The 14517-nt window shown below is 42.1% G+C and overlaps 3 protein-coding genes across 6 annotated transcripts in view; 2 read left to right on the top strand and 1 right to left on the bottom strand.

Moving 5' to 3' along the window:
* fryb (furry homolog b (Drosophila)) overlaps positions 1–4142 on the top strand; it is a 50250-nt gene extending 46108 nt beyond the window's left edge. For all 4 annotated transcript variants that reach the window (XM_076889246.1, XM_076889247.1, XM_012918905.5 and 1 more), the window contains one exon: positions 1375–4142. In XM_076889246.1, the coding sequence (XP_076745361.1) occupies positions 1375–1633 (259 nt within the window). In that variant the 3' untranslated portion in view covers positions 1634–4142. The remainder of the gene's footprint in view (positions 1–1374) is intronic.
* A 449-nt stretch (positions 4143–4591) lies between these two features.
* On the bottom strand, positions 4592–6672 carry zar1l (zygote arrest 1-like). Its single transcript, XM_004550136.5, has 4 exons — positions 6037–6672; positions 5314–5406; positions 5172–5246; positions 4592–4953 (listed from the first exon to the last, which is right to left on the bottom strand). The coding sequence occupies exons 1-4, from the start codon at positions 6616–6618 to the stop codon at positions 4810–4812; spliced, it is 894 nt and encodes a 297-aa protein (XP_004550193.1). The 5' UTR covers positions 6619–6672; the 3' UTR covers positions 4592–4809.
* A 1278-nt stretch (positions 6673–7950) lies between these two features.
* Positions 7951–14517, top strand: part of pds5b (PDS5 cohesin associated factor B) — a 35126-nt gene continuing 28559 nt past the window's right edge. The window contains exon 1 of the mRNA XM_004550135.5: positions 7951–8074. The gene's annotated coding sequence lies outside the window, so the exon portion shown is untranslated. The remainder of the gene's footprint in view (positions 8075–14517) is intronic.

The raw sequence follows: 14517 nt of genomic DNA, 5'->3' as shown, positions 1-14517 counted from the left end.
ACGCAGATGATATTGTAGTATTGACAGAATCAGAGCTTCAGATGGCTTTAGATGGAGTAGAAAGATGTTGTGTAGACAGGAAAGTGTAAATCCTAATGAAAGTAAAATTGTAATGTTTGCATGAGGTAAAGTAGGACAGTTCTGTGGCTTTAAATTTGGAAATCCTGTAATACAAGTAGAGGAGGATCCAAGGCATAGGTGTCAAACTCTGGCCCGCGGGCCAAATTTGGCCCACAGCCTAATTACATTTGGCCTGCGAAGCCATACCAAATTATTATTAGAGCTGGCCTACTGGTATTATACAGCTAATATATATATTGTTTAGTATTAAGCTTTGCTTGTTCCATATTCAGTTTTCCAGCAAAACTTGTTTGAGTCCATAAGAAGAGATTCATTCTTAAATCTGGAGGAAGATTTTTTTTTCAGTAAATATTAATGTTAGCCCGCTACTTTGTTCCAGTTTTGAATTTTGGCCCACTGTGTATTTGAGTTTGACACCCCTGTTCTAAGGAGCTTGGAATGAAAAGCAACTGAACTTCTTTAAATGTCTTGAAGATGTTTCACCTCTCATCCAAGAAGCTTCTTCAGTTCTAAGACCAAATGATGAAGACTTCCAGATTTTAAGCCCTAGAGGGGATTGCCCCGTAAGAGGGTCGTTGACCCACTATTGCTCATGTGGCTCATCACATGATCCAAGGTGTGAAAAAAAGGGTGTGGTCCATTATCAGCGTAAGCTTCGGGTGAAACCATTTTTAGACCTTGCCTCACCCTATCATTTGACTTATTGAGATCAAGAAGTGGGGAGATTTAAGTTGATAAAGATAAAGTTAAATGTAGGATGATTGGTTTTAGGTTTAGATTATCGAATGGAAATAGGAATAAATTGTACTTTTAATGTCTATTTTTCCAAAGAATCAATATGATAAAGGTGTTTTGAAGTTACGGTTAGGGAAGTTAAAACAAATATTTGATTATACGGGATTTTCTTATTTATGGGGATATACCGGAGTGGTGAATGACCGCTATATAAAAGCAGCTGTTAAGATGAGAATATCCAAACCTGAGGCAAAATTGATAGACCTGATATGTTTAACAATAGCATCTGTATAAATTACAGAATATTTAGGCAAGAGTTCGAACTGAAAAATTACTTGCGTAGTTTATTCTATATGGTGTTATTTGGCAAGGTATAGATGTGGGTCTAGTGGCATTCCTGTACTTATGGACACATTTTATCAAGTTGAATATATTAATTGTGTATTTATACTTTGTAGCTTGATCCAATGAATCAAGCTACATTGAATATTGAATATAGAAAGTATGTCTCTTTATATCTACCTGTAATAATTATAATACTTTTTGTGTCCATTTCAGGAGGCAGTGGCCCAACGGAGTGTTTGGCGGAAGCTCAGAGAGTGAGGTTCAGACGCTGCTCAACGTCTACTTCCGTCACCAAACGTTGGGCCAGACGGGCACAATCGCCCTGGTCGGTTCCCGGCAGGACCTCAGTCTGATCTGCTCCAAGCTGCTGGAGCTCAACGGGGAAATCTGCGACATGATCCGCCACGCCCAGGGTTACCGGGTCGTCACAACTTACCTCCCCGATTCAAGTGCCTCCGCGACCAGTCTCTGACAGGACTTCAGGAGCCCCCCACCCCCTCCTTCTCCACCTTTACTCCCTCCATCACTGCAGCCATTGACCCTTCCAAGACAACCTCTGCAATCCTCTCAGCCTGCTCTTACAGAGGGGGCCCAGCACCCACATACCTGGCCCCTGCCGCCTCCTATGTGTCTGCTGCCCCAGATTCACAGCTCCAGGCAGATACCCACTTACCACCCTGCCCAGCACTAGAACCTGAATTAAACCTTTCATTCCACTCTTCATCCTCATCCACTGCAAACTCTGAGACCTCTTTACTTAATTTTCCCAAACCCCCCGACCTGTTCTCTGCTCATAGCTCCAACACGCCAGGCCAATCACATTTTACACTGCCGCTCACACAAGAGCCAAAGAGACGTTATCTAGATGAGAACGCAAGCCTTTATTATCCTATCAGAGTACATCCATCATGCAGTTTACCGCAATCACATTTCCACTGCAGCAAACACCCGATATCATCTCTCACATCCAGCTCTCTCCCAACTGTGGCCTCAGCGCCCACCTTGCTCACACACTCTTACACGAACCCATCGCCCATTTCTTCCCGGGGCTCTCATCTTCCCCATTTCCCATGCTCTCCGTACAAACACTCAAGCCCGTCCTCGATTCTGCACCCGGGCCGTGACACGGTCTTAACTCACAGCCCTTCATCGAGTTCATCTCTTCCCCCTCCCCCACCACCCCCTCCCTGTCCCACCGGCCCAGGAGAGGCTGCAGCTTGGGGTTGTTGTTGCTCCTTCGGCGGTGCTGCTACGCCTTTGACTCGCTACCTGGGGAAGGTGGGACAAGCTGCCCTGCCCTTACTGACAGTAGGGGGGCTCCTGAATACTGAACCGTCAGATGTCCAAACCTGAGACTTTAAAGTTACCACGCCAGAGGACCTAACGATCCAACATCAGGTCTTTGCATCTGAAAAGTAGACAATGACATACCAGAAATAACTGGACACTTTAAATGTTTAAGGACAGGGAATCATATCCCATGTATAATGGGATTTATCTCTGGATACTACAGATTGCTGCCTGCTGATAAGAATGACCTGATGTGATTATATACAAGCGCAGGCTTTGCTTCTAAAGCTAGATGTCGTGAAAAATAATGTACCTCCTTGTTTAAGTCCCGCTTGACGGTCATAATTCAGCATCTAATCTGTGCTGCACTCCGAGGACCTGTGAAGGCTTTTAGCTTGGACTTAAACTGGCTTCCCAGAGGAACTTTTAGACATGCTTGACACTTGCTGCCTCCTTCAGGAAGGATGAAAGAGACAGTGAGGAAATGAGCCGTGACACTACGTAGCATCACTGGAAGAAGTTTCCTCTGTGGAGTTTTGTTATACGTTTTTTCTAAATGTTGTAGAAAGGAGATCATGTATGTTTTGTTACTGTGAGAGAAAAAGGCTGTCACTTTTATTAAGAAGGAAAAGCCAAATGCTGGAGTGATTTTGTCTCTACTGTTCTGAGGCCTCCTCTGGAGGAAACTGTGCAATGCATGACCCAGCTGAATGCTTTCTACTGTACGCTCCCGTCCTGTCCTTTTCGCTTGGCCCAGACGTCTGACCTCAGCCTGATTGAAAGACTTGCTGACAGAGCAGATGCAGAATATTCAAGCGCATTTCTTTACGCTGCTCTTTGGCCTGTTTCTATTATTGATATTCTGTATCAGTGAATCAACTTGTCCCCTGACTACTGTTGTAAACATTGGTAGAGTAATCATGCCATTATCCGTGCGTGGCGTGCACCCCTCCGTGGCTAGCTGTAGCATCTTTAGTGAGCGTAAACACTATATTTCTGTCGACTTGGTGTTCACATGCAGAGAAGATGGCGCATGTACACAGTCAAGTATTTGCCCGTCTGTATACTTCTAATCGTTACTGTCACACAACCATAGTAGGATATGTTTGTGTGGTTTGTAGTTACCTTACACGTAAGGGAAATGCTGACATTCTGCACTCATTGTAGATGTGCGAAATGAAACCCACGCTACACACTACTGAATCTGAACTCGTCGTTGTCAGCCTTTTTGTGTGTGTGTGAGAGACTCTCCCTTGGTTCGGATCAAGCAATCATTTTGCTGTTGCTGTACAAATGTCTTCTTTTCCTATTTATATCTGATCAGATATGAAACGACACTTATTTGACTTAAGTTTTATAATGATGTTTGTTCTCTCAACTCAAACTGCCATGCATGCATTTTCTGTTTACTGTATGGAGTGTTTGAAATATTTATTAACAAGATAATTTTATCTGAAAGATACGTTTGTATGAGGTACAAAAGGGAGCCACAAGCTCACGCGGGTATGTTTTTCTTTTTCCTGTGTGTGGGAGAATGTGTTTGCATGCCAAACAAGAAGTTGCACATTTTTAAAGCTTTTTAGATGAAGACAGTAGTTGTTTTTTCACCTTGTAAATATTTTCACAGCCTTTGTGAAGTTGTTTTGAGTTGAAGCTCTGTAAAAGTTGTTAAAGTAAAGACCTATAACTTATGTTGTCTTTTGGTGCTTTATAAATGACTGAAAAACTAATTGTATTCAAGGGGCTCTGCCCTCTTCCTACATCTATCAATGTTCTCTGCAGTCTTCCTCCTTCCTGGCAGCTCCATCTTTAACATCCCTCCTCTACAAATGTCCAAACCCTCTCAGCTTTGCTTCACTGTGTCTCCAAAATGCTCAACCTGAATGGTCCTTCAGGTATATTCATTTCTAATCCTCTTTCTCCTGATCTTAACAGCTTGAAATCTGAACATTTTTAGCTAGACACGCTAGTATTGTTAAAAAAAGAAGCTTGGAGTAATTTAGAAATTGTGCCATCAGTTTGTATGGGAGAACATTGTATCATTGCAGTAGAGTAACATAGTCTACTGTGTATAATAGGCAAGCACCCCATCATTTCCATTTTGACTTCATAGTGTATGTATACATTCAGGAATCTCAACTTTTAAGGTGCAGTGTTTATTTCTTCATACAAAAATAGTTTTCATGTTAGGTACCAGGATCAGTGAGGGGGAATGAATTTTTAAAGTTGGCTCAAACCAGGGCAGCGATTGGAGTGACTCTTCAAGTTTGCTACTGGGGGCGGTGGCAGCTTCTCTTTGTGGCATGACTTTACACATCAGCCTTATTGGTGTAACCTCAGGCTTTCACGGCGGGCAACTTAGACGATGTATTTGAAGCTGTAGGTGGCGTCACAGGACAGCTTCATTCCCTTGCAGCGACAGCACAGGTCCTGACGGTGAGGCTTCTTCATGTTAATGTGCCTCTGCTTCTTCTCACAGATGCAGCAAGTCTGAGAGCAACCCTGACAGGGGGTGTAAAAGAACATCACCAGCATAAGAAACAGCACAGGCTTTTCTCATCCCTACAGAAGGAATGCCTTACTGAGACGGATAGTGCCTTAGAAATGTGATCCAGTTTATTTAAATGCCCCACACAGAATCTGACTGACCCTGCGACTCCACTTTAAGTCCAAGTGAACAAATCATCTTGCGAAAGTTCCTCAAAAACAAGTTCACGTACCTTGCACAGGATAGATTCCACTCTGTAGGGGTTAAACCCCACTTGGCACTTCCGGCAGAGCTGCTTGTAGTACACCTGCCAAAGCAGTCGCTCTATTTTAGCTCAGCAGGCATTTGTTTGTGCAATGCTCGTTACCACTAACCTTACTCGTTCCAGAGATGCACCATACATAAGCACTCTCCCACCGGATGTTGCACTTTTTGCAGTGGAAAAACCCGTACCTCTGCTCCAGGAACTGGAAAAAACAAAGATAAATAAAATTTGTACAAAATCTTTTTTTTACCACAGCTGGGTTTTTCCCTGTGGGCTGCACTGACTGTAAACATTCTGATGATACTTTTATGGAGAATGTGAGTGAGTGCATAGATTTTGAACTTAACTATCGTGATATGTTTTGAGTTTCCCATTAATAATGGCTCTACCCCGTTACCATTCATACTACAAAGTAGTTAATAAACAAGATAGTTTTTCAATTTAAAAACATTTTTTTATCTTTTCTAAATACAGAACAGTCTGGGCAATTAGTATCTTATACTGCCCTTTATTTCTTTGTATTTTTGAACACGTTATGATCTTTTACACTTCTTAAATCTTAAATAAATCGAGTTTCGTTAGATGTTTTTTAGTGTAAAAAAAAGTACCGAGTTAAAATCAGAACAAATTTAAATGAGCCTACGATGACATTTGCCAATTAACTAAAAGAATCTATATTTTCGGATGGATAATAGGTTTTAAATGACAGTCATACTAATTAGGCTATAGTTTGAGGGCTTGAACCATAGATGACTGAGGGACTTTTCTGAGTTACATCGTGGATTGGAAAGCTAAAGACAGTGCTCATTGCCATTTCCCCACACGCATCCACCTGAAAGTTGGATCCCTTTGGAGACCGGTGGAAAGCTGTCTTGGAGTCTTCTGGGGCTTCCTCGCCACTTTGATCCCCATCGGCCTCGGACGTGGCCTGCTCGGCGGCGGCTTCACCTTCTCCTTCACCAGCGCAGTCTTCGAGTTTCTTTAGGAAGAGCCTGCGGTCAAACACCGGCGAATAGATGGACACGGGCCTCAGGAAGCGCAGGTTGCTCATTGGCGGCGTGTGGCACTGCGCCTTCTCCTCCGGTGTGGACGCATCGGGGCTCATGGGGAGCTTGCAGGGAGTGGGAAATTCATCGAAAAACAGCGTTTTGGGGCCCAGAGAGCACTGGACAATTTTATCCACCCTGGCGTTCACTTGCACGCCGCACTCTTTGGTGTTCGCCTTCTTGAGCTGAGGGGGTAAACTGGGGTTGACCTGGGACAGGAGGGTCTTGTAGAGCTCCAGGTAGTTGAGGCTCTGGGGGTTCATGAAGCGACCATCTCTCTTGCCCCAGTTGCCGACCTGAGCCGGGGAAGCGCAGACAGGGTTACCATATACATTGTATGGTGGAAACGTGGACAGGAACCCCTCCATCCTGGAGCCATGAAACCAGTCCAACTTCGTGCTCGTGAGATTTATAGCCTACGCGTACCTTCTCTAGGCACTGATTGGTTAATTGAGAACAGCGGCGTGCAGGCTCGAATATAGGTAGAGATACGGTGCCCTCTATTATTTATTAATAATAAGGCTCTGTTGACTACAGCAAGAATGGCTGGCTATGCATTTGAAAGTGTAGTGGTACATTTTTGGGGCCATCTTTAAAATTTAAGTTAAATTAAAATTGTTTTTATCAAAAAACTACAGAAAATCTCTGCTGAAACAAGACTCTGTGCCCAATCCACTTCTGCAGCAAGCGCGATGCTTTATTTGAACGATCCAAATCCGAAATGTTATATTGGAGCTCCCTCTATGGGCTGGCTCATGTTGGCCAGAGACCCATCGGAGAAAGACAAAGCAAGCAGGAGATTAATGAGGCATGCAGTTACATCTTTATTTATTTATTTATTTTTAGTTGGACGTTATGTGAACTAGCTTGGCAAGAAGGTTGTATAACTTCAGTAATATTGCTTTTTTAGTAAAGCCACTGAAGTCAGAAAATCTATCATTTGAAAGCCAAAAATGTGTTAGACGTATTAAAAATGTGAATGAGTAGGTTAGCAAACAAAGGAAATTGAGAAATAAATACCCATGGGCATTGTCCCATAAATGCGATTTTTATTTTTAAAATGTCTGTGTGAATAAATGACTTTATATGGTATATATTCTAACAGTAGGGGTGCACTTAAAACGCCAGAAGGGCCATTCAGCAGCAACTATTTATATTTGTAATTCCAGTTTACACAGGATTAACGTAAATGCACCATTACTGTCATATTCATGCGATCATTTTCACGCACAAACCCCTTTAGTTGAATCATGGGTTGGTGGTGAGTTCAGGCTCTGTCGGAATCCTGGGTTTTCCGTTTGATATGCAAAACAGACAACAATGCCTTAAAGAATAGTGTCAAAACATTATCGTTTGGATGTTTAAAACTCTATTTTTAAAACTGTGGGATTAAATGTAATCTCTGTTTAAGAAGACTAATGTTTTATTTGGCAGGGTTCGTGTATTTTATAGGCCTGTGCTAAATAAAATCCACTCTAAATTAATTTAGTGTGGGTTTTTTTTTATTGCAAATTACCTGCTTTTATCTTTAAAGTGCGCTTCACGAGGACTGTTAGATATATTACAGGAACTTTATTTTATATGTGTTTGAATACTCGAAATCTTTTTGGAAATTTTTACGAACAAAAACTGAAAAAGACGCTCTGCGCGTCACGTGAAGGGCTCAGCAGAAGTACCCGAACTCGCCCTATAGGTGGCGCTACCCACCCATCGATGGTTTTTACCCACGGGCACTGAATCTATACATATTGGCGCCATTTTGGAGCTAGGAGGGGGAAGAGAGCTGCAGAGGAGGACACGATTTATCACAATTCACCGTAACAGGTAAGAAAATGCACAACGAAGCGAATCGTTTTGATTGAAAAGCAGCGATATTTTCGGACGTCGTTGCCACAGAGTCGATGTGATCCAGGATGTATCCGCGGAGCTCCCGGGTTTCCAGCGCTAAAAAAGGCGGAGCAGAGCCCGCCTCGCTTGCCTGTGTTCTCGGCAGCCTTGTCCGATTCACAGCGCTGGTTGACCTGGTCCTGCGGCGGAACAAAAAAATGGTTAGCTAGTAAAATAGTAGTCTGCTGACTGGGCTCCCCGCAGCACGAACAGACAGTGGGGGTCGGGTTGGTTGTGTGAGCGGGCTCGGGATATTGATATGGATATAACGGTAGTTAGCCGGTGTGTTTTGTTCGGTGCAGCGTTACTCTCAGTCCGCCCTCTGTCACTGAGATTGCTCTGCTGCTAACGCTAGCTCGGCACGCTAGTTTTTAGCGTGGATACTAGCGAGCTAACAGCAGCTAGATGGATTAGCCACAGTCAACATAACAGCAATAAGGCAGCCTGGCCTGAACACGCTGCTGTACCAATAACAATACCCTCTATTCACGAACAGCTTCCCGACTGTGTAATAAACTCACCCACGTGAAATCGGCCTTGAGAATAAATTATTAGCCTAACTCTGGTAGTGATCTCGTAGTATTTTCGTTGTGACGCTCATTATTGCGGGCTTTTAGTGAAAGGCGCATTACTTTTTTTTTTGTTTCTTTAAATTGCAGAGACCTGATCCTCTAGCGGTAATTGTGTATTTAAGGCTTCTCGAGATTTTAAAGACTTTTACTTAACGAGTTTGCGCAACAATGAAAATATGAACACAAATAGAAGCTTTGGGGGTGAAAAAGTAGCGTGTGATCAAATAGGACATATTTATTTTTGCAGCTAAGTCGCTTCCAGAGAGCTGTAGGGCATCTGATGTCACCGCTATCAGTCTATATATGTATATGAAAAATCTAATCTCTGTATATGTTTTTAATTTTATTATTGCTATTGTTTTTAAATCGCTTCATCATCAGCATTGCGTTTTGATGAGCGGATTAAAGATTGTAAGCAGTCTAAAATATCTGATTACATGGCCATGAAACGCTGGGTTAGATATTTGTTTCATATGGATTTCTCTACACACACACACACACACAAACACAAACACAAACAAAATAAATAAATTTAAAAAAATCCTCTTAAAAATAACACAATTTAAAATCCCAAATAGGATTTTAATGTATTCATTCTTTGTGCGAATTGCAAATAAAATAATGCTACAGGCAGAACTCATTTATCAGGAGCTGCTTTGCACTTCTTCAAGAGATAATTTGGCCCTATTTAAAAAATCAAATGCAGGCTGTGCTCCTTTAAGCATTAACTGAATTGTAAACTGAGCTCAGTTATGTTTAGTCAAGCTCTTCCTCTTCAAAACCAAGATTTTCAGTTTGTTTCTCTTTGATGGTTGCCTTGTGGTGAATGGATACAGAGGAGTAATGATGTGTGTGCTGCCTAATACCCGTAGAGATGTGATTCAGCCTTCACTTGTCCATTTCATTTAATCTGAGGAAAAGCTCAACTCTTTGAAAGCGTTTCCCTTCTTCAGCCAGTTTCCATCGCTTTGTTTTTGTGAGAGTGCCCGTGCGGAGGTTGACGAGTTCGCCCTTAAAGCTGGCCGGTGTCCGGTTCCCTCTCTGTTTGCTGACATTCACCCTCATCCCTGTGATCACCCAAATGGGAGGGGGGTTAAAATCAAGGATGTCTCTGTCAGAGTTCGAATTAGGTTCGAAGAATGGAAAGTTCTCACATTTCTGCTGGCAGCTGCCTTTAAAAGACAAAAGTGGGAAGAGCATAAGCAACTAATGGGGGGCAGGAAAGGCTTTCGGTGGGGGGGATAAATGTGTTTTTACTGTGATAAACCAGTAATAAGCTGAAAGTAGCTCATGTTCAGGAGGTTGTGTATGGGACAGCTTGCTCCTTTGTGATTATTTAGTGCTGGTTCCCTGGTGGATGGTACCCACGCAGCCTCCCTAGGTTGAGAAATAATCTGCTGTGATTGGCTGCCAGAGCTCAACTGTGTATCAGTGTGGCAGAATGAGAGAGGGATGGACTCAAATTTGGCAGCAGCTGTGGGTGGAAAAGAAGGTCAGAATCAAGCAATCTGGCAGCTTGCCAATGTCCTGTGTGTGTGTCTGTGTGTTTTTGTAAAAGCTCAACTACAGCTACAGAAAACTGTTTGGTTGTGATTCATAACTAGGTTTTGGAGTCTGGTCTCTAAATCAAGCGCTTTTGTCAGACGGCAGACCCACTGACCGAGGCCGCTTCATAAATCAGTTTTTCTTTCGGGGTTAAAAGTAGCTGAAATTGAAGGAACAAACAGTTCAGTTGTGAGAGAAGAAAATAATCTGTTCATTTTTCAGGGCTTCTAATAGCTGCATATGTGCAGTGTTTTGTTTTTTTAATTGTATTTTGTTATGTAGTTGTATTGAATAAAACAACTACATTTTTTTTCTTAAGGAGCAGAAGGAGATAATATTAGAGCCAAGTAAAACAAAAAACATTTGGCTAAATTTCATGCTGCCTGGTCTGAACTGTGGATCGGGCAGCCTAACAAATGCCTGTCAGGGAAGCTGAAGTGAGCAGTTGGATGAGGAGGATCTCGGTTTGGCATTTTGTGCACTTTCCCAAAGGAATCGTACAGATTTCCCCACTAAAAGGTACTTATCTGTTATGGTAAATGGACTGGTTCTTCTATGGTGCTTTTCTTTTCTACTTGAGCACTCAAAGTACTTTGTACAACTTTCCTCATTCACCCATTCACACTCATTTATATGAGCGTTTTTTTGTTGTTGTTGTTGTTGTTTTTTACTAAGCTTAAATGCTTTCTGTCTAACACTTTGACACATTCACACTCCAATGAACGCATGAGAGAGCAACTTGTGGTTCAGTAGCTTGCTCAAGGATACTTTGGCATGCAGGCTGGAGCAGCCAGGGATCGAATCACCAACCTTCGAATTATATTGAAAGGTTATATTTTGAAAGCTCCAAGTAGGATACTGGGGTTTGTGAAATAAGTTTTTACTTTTGAGCAGACGTGATGCCTTTTTACAGAGAGATATTGCAGAGGTATTAATAGATATTATTGTAGGATCTTTACTTTACAATATAAAGTACCTGTTGTTGTAATTTGTTGCTATATAAATAACATTGAATTGAATAGAGATCTATATGCACGCATAACCACAGGATTGCAGAAACTAAGACTGGGATATGATCCCTTTTTTCAGAATACCCAACCGTAGTCTGGGTTTCTGCAGTCATATAGCAGTTTGTAACACCATGTCATGCACATTGCTTGACAGCTGTCTGTCATATTGGTGCTTGGTGAGTAATTCCTGGATGTTGCTGGTGGTTATTGGGTGAAATTGGTTACAAAGAAGAGATTTTTGCTGCACCAAAAATCTCTGCAAACGTGCTAGCCGAGCAGTAGTAAACTTGGAAAAAGTGTGAAGAAAACTGCATTTGCCTTCAGAGTAAAACTTGTTTCAGCACGACAGTCAGCAAGTTTTGCAAAGGCCTGGTTTGTACTTTGAAGGCAAACTGTCTCAGTTTTGGCAGTTTTCACATTATCACTGCTACTGGAGGAGTAGCTGGCGAGTGTTTGCAGACAAGCTGGCGTGTTCTGTGCATACTACGAGTGACAGCAGAATCAGCTAGGAACCAAAGCAGCATGGTGGTTTTCACCAGTTGTGGATACTAGAGCAGGGCGATATGGCCAAAAATATTTATCACGATATATATTTGAAAATTTGCGATAACGATATAACCGACGATATAATTGATGCGAGACAAAATACAACTCCACAACATTACTAGCGCAAAAAGACAACCTTCCATTTATTTTCACTTAAACAAGAAGCTGGTTTTTATGTACATTAAAGCTTTATAAAAATGTAACAGTGCAAATGCAAATTCCTTGCTGAAAGTTTAACCAAAAGGCATTTCCAGTAGAAATGGGCTGACATATCCTGAGCATAACCATGTATAATATCCACTGAAGTTAAAAAGAGGTGCTTTGCAACATTAAACTGCAGTGTGCAGTATGTATTTTTCGGACCATAAGGTGCACGGGATTATAAGGCACATTAAGCGAAACAAAGCAGTCAGATAAATCAAACTTTATTAAACTCATTCTTCTTGCTTCCTCCACTTCTGTACCATTGATTCATTAATGTTGAATTCTCTGGCAGCTTCTCTATTCCCATGTTGTTGCAGTATATTAATGACTAACCTCATATTGTGGATGGATTATCTCAGTTGTTCACCTGACTGAAGTTTGGTCCGTTTACAGCATCCTGCCATGCGATTGCATTTGTCTCTAACCATGAAGAACCTTCACGTTAACTTTTATAAGTGGAAAAGTGTTAGTGTTCGTCCTCCAGCTTCACTGTTTATGTTATGCTAACATAGCTGTGTCGCTAGCGATCACGTAGCACATCATTATATACCAGCTAGCTCAACTTCAGTAACCCTACAAACGTCACTGCTGTTTAGTTTCCTGTCTTCATTTATGTTGGAAGTGATAGCAGAACTGTACGTTTGATTTTTTTCAGAAATCTCTCAGTCAGAACATGCTATATCATGCTTAGGTAACTAGCGAAACTAGCGAGCTAACTTCCGCTAGCTTCCTGCTAACGTCTAACTCCGTTAAATGTAATAACTTTAGTTTTCATGGATGCCTGGAAGTTAAACTTCATAGTTACACCTGGTAAAGCAGCAATGCTGATCGTTTTATTAAAGATGAAAGAATTTAGACAGTTTTTAACTCTAAGTGATGCTGCAGTGTTGTTTGACCTGAAGCATACGGAGTTTAGGACCCAGATTACTCCCAGATTTAAGAGCATCTTAGTCCGACAAATATGACAATAACAACGGCCGCTTGCATGTTCTGCAAAAAAATGTGCTTTGTCGTGTATCTGACGGACAAACACCAAACCAGTTCCACATCACGGAAGTTGCACCATTTTTACAAACCAATTCTGGTTCATCTGTTTCACTCAACAATCGGCCATGTGCGTATGAAAACAAAGGCACTGCGCATGCGCGTTTTACTCCCATTCTATCGCGATATTTCATTTTCCTATCGTTGCCTAACATTATACCGGTATTACCGTGAACGGTATAATATGGCCCAGCCCTAGTGGATACTCCATTTTTCTTTCCTTCATGACCAGTGGTTGCCAGGTGATTGCAGACTGGTCTCTAGGCTTGTGTGACCTGACATTACACGTCCAAATTGCCAGTCAAGTTATCAGCATGTGCCTGCATATCCTGAATTGAAAGCACAGTAATTTGCTGCCCTAAGGTGAACTCACAATGGGTTTGAAGTGTGCCTCATGTGCCTTTAGCTGGTGTCCATATCTCTCTTTATGGACAGATTTTGTCAATAGGATAGCATCATAGTGTGGATGTGACAGTGAGCAAAATGAAGGCCAAGATCATTGGTGTGTCATTAAATCAGGTAACATTTTCACGACTACTAAGTGCACATGGGTTTTTTGCTATGTTAACATATCCTGAATACACCAGAGGCCTTTGCTATGAAGAAAGATTTGGATTGATCCAAGCACCGTCAAGCTTTTACCCAGTTTTCAGTGTGATCAGGTGATTAAGAGTCTAATTCTTAGTGGGGTGCATTGCAATGGTAAGTTATTCTGGAGATCTAACATGCTTACCTGACTTATTGAGATAATGGCCACCTTTGTATGACCGCTTAAGGGCTCATTATGGTTGCTGCAGTGGTCATTGTGCACACAAGTAGTGACGTCATCATTTATATCACCAGTGAGGGCGCACTGGGCTGGCTCCAGTATTCTCCTAAGCGGCAGAGGTGTCACCACTCATACAAAACCTCCACATCAGTGTTATTACTGGAGTACAAAAGTCTTTTGGGATTTTTTTTGTCTTTCCAACGTCTCCCTTGGTATAATCTGGAAATCTTTTGCTCTGATGAATCGTTAGATCATTATCATACACTCATTCCTTCAGTGTGTGGTGATGCCACAGATGCAAGGTTGCAAAAACTGAAAGCCCCATGATATGCATGAGGGCTGCTTGCTCCATGGCATGTGACGTTTCGGTGATGCTCTGTTTTTTTTGTTTGTTTTTTTTTTCTGGGGGGGGGGGGCTGCTTAAAGAGGTTGTACATCGGCATAGTAGTGCGGTGTGATGCCCTAACTGCTCTAAAGTATGGAACTCTAAAGCTTCCTCAGGGACAGCTACCTTGCCATGTTGACAAATCTATAAGCCACGTGATTGGACGGTCTGTCATCACATTCAAAAGGGCCCCATTAAACCTGAAAATGCAGAGAATCACGAATGTCACTGTCTAGGACTGAAAGCGACAGTGACTTTGTGTGAGGAGTTTAGGTGTGAGACAAACTGAAGCATACCCAGATCAT

This window comes from Maylandia zebra, linkage group LG10, assembly GCF_041146795.1.
Source record: "Maylandia zebra isolate NMK-2024a linkage group LG10, Mzebra_GT3a, whole genome shotgun sequence".
Taxonomy (NCBI): Eukaryota; Metazoa; Chordata; class Actinopteri; order Cichliformes; family Cichlidae; genus Maylandia; species Maylandia zebra.
The sequence above is the reverse complement of the archived record's forward strand: the minus strand, read 5'-3'. Positions and strand labels throughout refer to the sequence as shown.